The 3030-nt window shown below is 51.1% G+C and overlaps 1 protein-coding gene across 1 annotated transcript; it reads right to left on the reverse strand.

Moving 5' to 3' along the window:
- Nucleotides 1-251: 251 nt before the first annotated feature.
- On the reverse strand, nucleotides 252-1644 carry LOC104461456 (ganglioside-induced differentiation-associated protein 1-like 1; the record flags this gene model as incomplete). The annotated part of the gene is made up of 1 exon (XM_010073072.1): nucleotides 252-1644. A coding segment is annotated over one exon (344 nt), but the record flags the coding sequence as incomplete, so codon positions are not given.
- Nucleotides 1645-3030: the final 1386 nt, after the last annotated feature.

Below are 3030 nucleotides of genomic sequence, written 5' to 3' on the forward strand. Positions count from 1 at the left end.
CCGAGCCTAGAGATGCAGCGAGCCTCGCTAGGGATCACCGGAGAGCTCGGAAAACCAGCCAAGGAGATCCAGGCAGGCTGAGAGCTTACAGAAATGAGTGCCTTGGAAGAAGAACACGTATTGTTTCCATGCAAGTTTTATACCAATGCAGTACACGAGAAAACACACAAACCACCTGTGCATCCCTCTGCCCATGGGCATGCTTTGAAATAAGACCAGAAGGATGTTGAACACGTTTAGAAATGTGAAGCTGTTTCTCCTCCCATACGGTTTATTGAGGATCTCCATTTTCAAAGCACGAGTAGCAGTGAGGCCCCTTATTCTTTCCAACATGCAAAAGGCACAAGAAAGTCATCAATGTGATTCTGTGCAAAGTGTCTCTAAGAAAACACACAGTGAGGACGTGACAGAAAAGAGCCCCCAGTGGAAGAGAAAGCCAAAATGCCTTCAGGAAAGTGCTGAAAAGTTCTGAAAATGGTCACACTTTTTCAGAGTCCAGATACGCTCAGTCGGTGAAAGATGCTTTGCAAATCCGTGAAAGAAAACGCAAGAGACAAAGCCAAAAGGCTTAAAACAATAATCTCCTTCGTGTGCCAAAAATTCAGGATGGAAGTCAAAGTGATTTAGCTCAGGAAAAAAGTGTGGCAGTTAAAGACAGACATTAAATTTGTTAAAAAAAAGCCCACCAAAAGCAGACGTAGAAAGTGGATACATTCTGAGAGCAGCTCAATAAAAAATATTCCTTTTCATGAAAATAATTTAAAAAATGGATACTTGAAGGATGCAAATCCACCTCGACTGTGACCAGCTACTGCACCCTGCTCCCAGGAAAGCCTCCGAGCACGACAACACAGCGCCCTCGAGAAGAAGGAAGTCCCCACTACCCGCATGTGTGAAATGTGGCCAGTGAACACAAACGCACAGGACCGAGGATCCCAGTCCCATGAGTTAACTGGGGCGTCAGGAAGCTTCCCGGGGTCCCGTCTCTCCCCCTGGAGCCGGCCGGTGCCGGGGGCAGCGTCACTTCCCGGTGGGCGCAGCCGAGCCCGTGAGCCCCTGAGCCTCTCGCTGGAGTTGAATACTTAAACCTAAAAAAGGCATTTACAAGTTGACGCAAATTTTTGTCGTTGTTGTTGTCTTATTTCCTTGCAGTATACATTTCTACTTCTAGACTATGGAATGTTACATTAGACAATATAATTATTCATTAACCTTGCTTCAGATTTCATTACAGTTACTGAGGCTTCATCATAATTTCACACAGCACAGAGACACCAAACTAAACACCAAGAAGCCAGCACTAGATGTATTTTTTCTTTAAGTACCAATAAGCAAAATATCCCATTCCCCCCAGAGATCCCATCAGGAAGGAGGCTCCGAAGAAGGAGGGAGGTTTCCGCTTGACCAGCCTGAAGGCATTGGGTACCACCGCGGAGAGGAGCGTGGTGTGGATATCTCCCAAAACTTTCCTGAAGGCAAAGCGTTTCTGTATCCTGTCGAAGAAGGACTGTAGGTTAGGTCTGCTGCCATCTTCCCAGTATTTCTTAGAGAGTCCCAGAAACTTGAGGCGGTGCAGGGTGGCTCCTAATAAGACGTCGGCCAAAGTAAAGACGCATCCGCAGAGCCAAAGTTCACACTTCTGCCCTGGAGAGAGAAGCGACAGCAGCAAGGGTAAGAGGAACCCTTGGGTGGGCACCTAAAGGCTTGCTCACAAGATCCACGAAGGCAGGAGCATTCGCATGGGACCTGGGGGTTTTTTTCTCAGCTCTCTGATATCCCACGAGATCAGACCCCATCTACCAGGCTGTGCGATGGAGGATGTGTGGGGCCACAAAGCTCGGAATACGGGATAATTTATAGCCCACGTGAAGAAACAAATTGCTGTCTGCAAAACAGCTCTGCTGCCTCTCTCCCAAGTCAGGACAGCAGGAGGGGGTGTCTGCTCAGCCCCCCTTGAAGGACGATGTGGTGCAGTGACCCCTTCTGCAGTCGCAGTGCTCGGGGACAGCAGCAGCAGCGTTTTGTCCTTGGCCGTCCCGGGAGCAGTTTCAGGAGTGTCAGGTTGACTTGTCCTATTTTAGGGATGTGAGAAATCCTCAGGAATCAAAACCATTTGCTGCCCTGCCCTGGCTGCTTTCCCTGAAGGTCCTGCCTCTGTCCCCTCTCCTGCACAGGGGACCCTGCTCCAGGACACCGAAACTGGCAGCACATCTGTGCTGAGAGCCAGGATTTCGGGGGAGGCAGAGCTCAGTGAGAATGCTGGGCACAAGGAAAGACACTAAAGCATTGACACCCCTGATAATGGGTGACCCTGGAAATAATCTTCCCAGAGAGATATCCAGGAATAAACCAAGCTGTTGTTAGGCTGGAAGAAGCAGGCTCAGGCCAGGACAGTGTTAAACCCTCCTCCGCTGCCCTTTCAATGCTGAGGAGCAGGGCTGGGATGGAGCTAAGGTGGAGGAAGGGAGGTGCAGGGAAGGAAGAACAGCAGAAGGGGCACAAAACCTGGCCCCATCCAGCCTGAGCCCCTGGCTTTGCACCAAATCCTTAATTTTGGTGCTCTTGCACTGTCCTGTGGCTCTTACAAAAAAAAAAATAGAGAGCAGCTCCTTCCCTGCGCCCCAACACTGGTCCTCAGGGCTGCCTGTAGGGCCAGGCTGGGGGAATTAATGGTAATTAGCAGCCCTCATTTGTAGCCGCTTGGCAGCCTCCCTAATCCTGCTGGAGGCACAGCCCAAGTGGACAGATTGCCAGTGCCTAATTAGTCAATAAATGTTTTCAGCGACTAATGAATTATGGGAGTGCCATGGCCAGAGCCTCCCGGGAGCTGCGGGGACCCTGAGGATGCTCTGGCTCAGAGGTAAGGGCAGGGGATGGAGGTGTCTGCCTCACTCCAGGCACTGCTGCGGGCACACGTGAGGATGGTGACTTTGGGAGAGAGCCATGACCCCACCCTGCTCCTCCTGGCTCTGGGCTTGCACCCGCTGCTGAGGTGTGGACCCGGCTGTGGGGTGCCCCAGCCCCCTGCAC

Source organism: Pterocles gutturalis, unplaced genomic scaffold, assembly GCF_000699245.1.
Source record: "Pterocles gutturalis isolate BGI_N339 unplaced genomic scaffold, ASM69924v1 scaffold807, whole genome shotgun sequence".
Lineage (NCBI taxonomy): Eukaryota > Metazoa > Chordata > Aves > Pterocliformes > Pteroclidae > Pterocles > Pterocles gutturalis.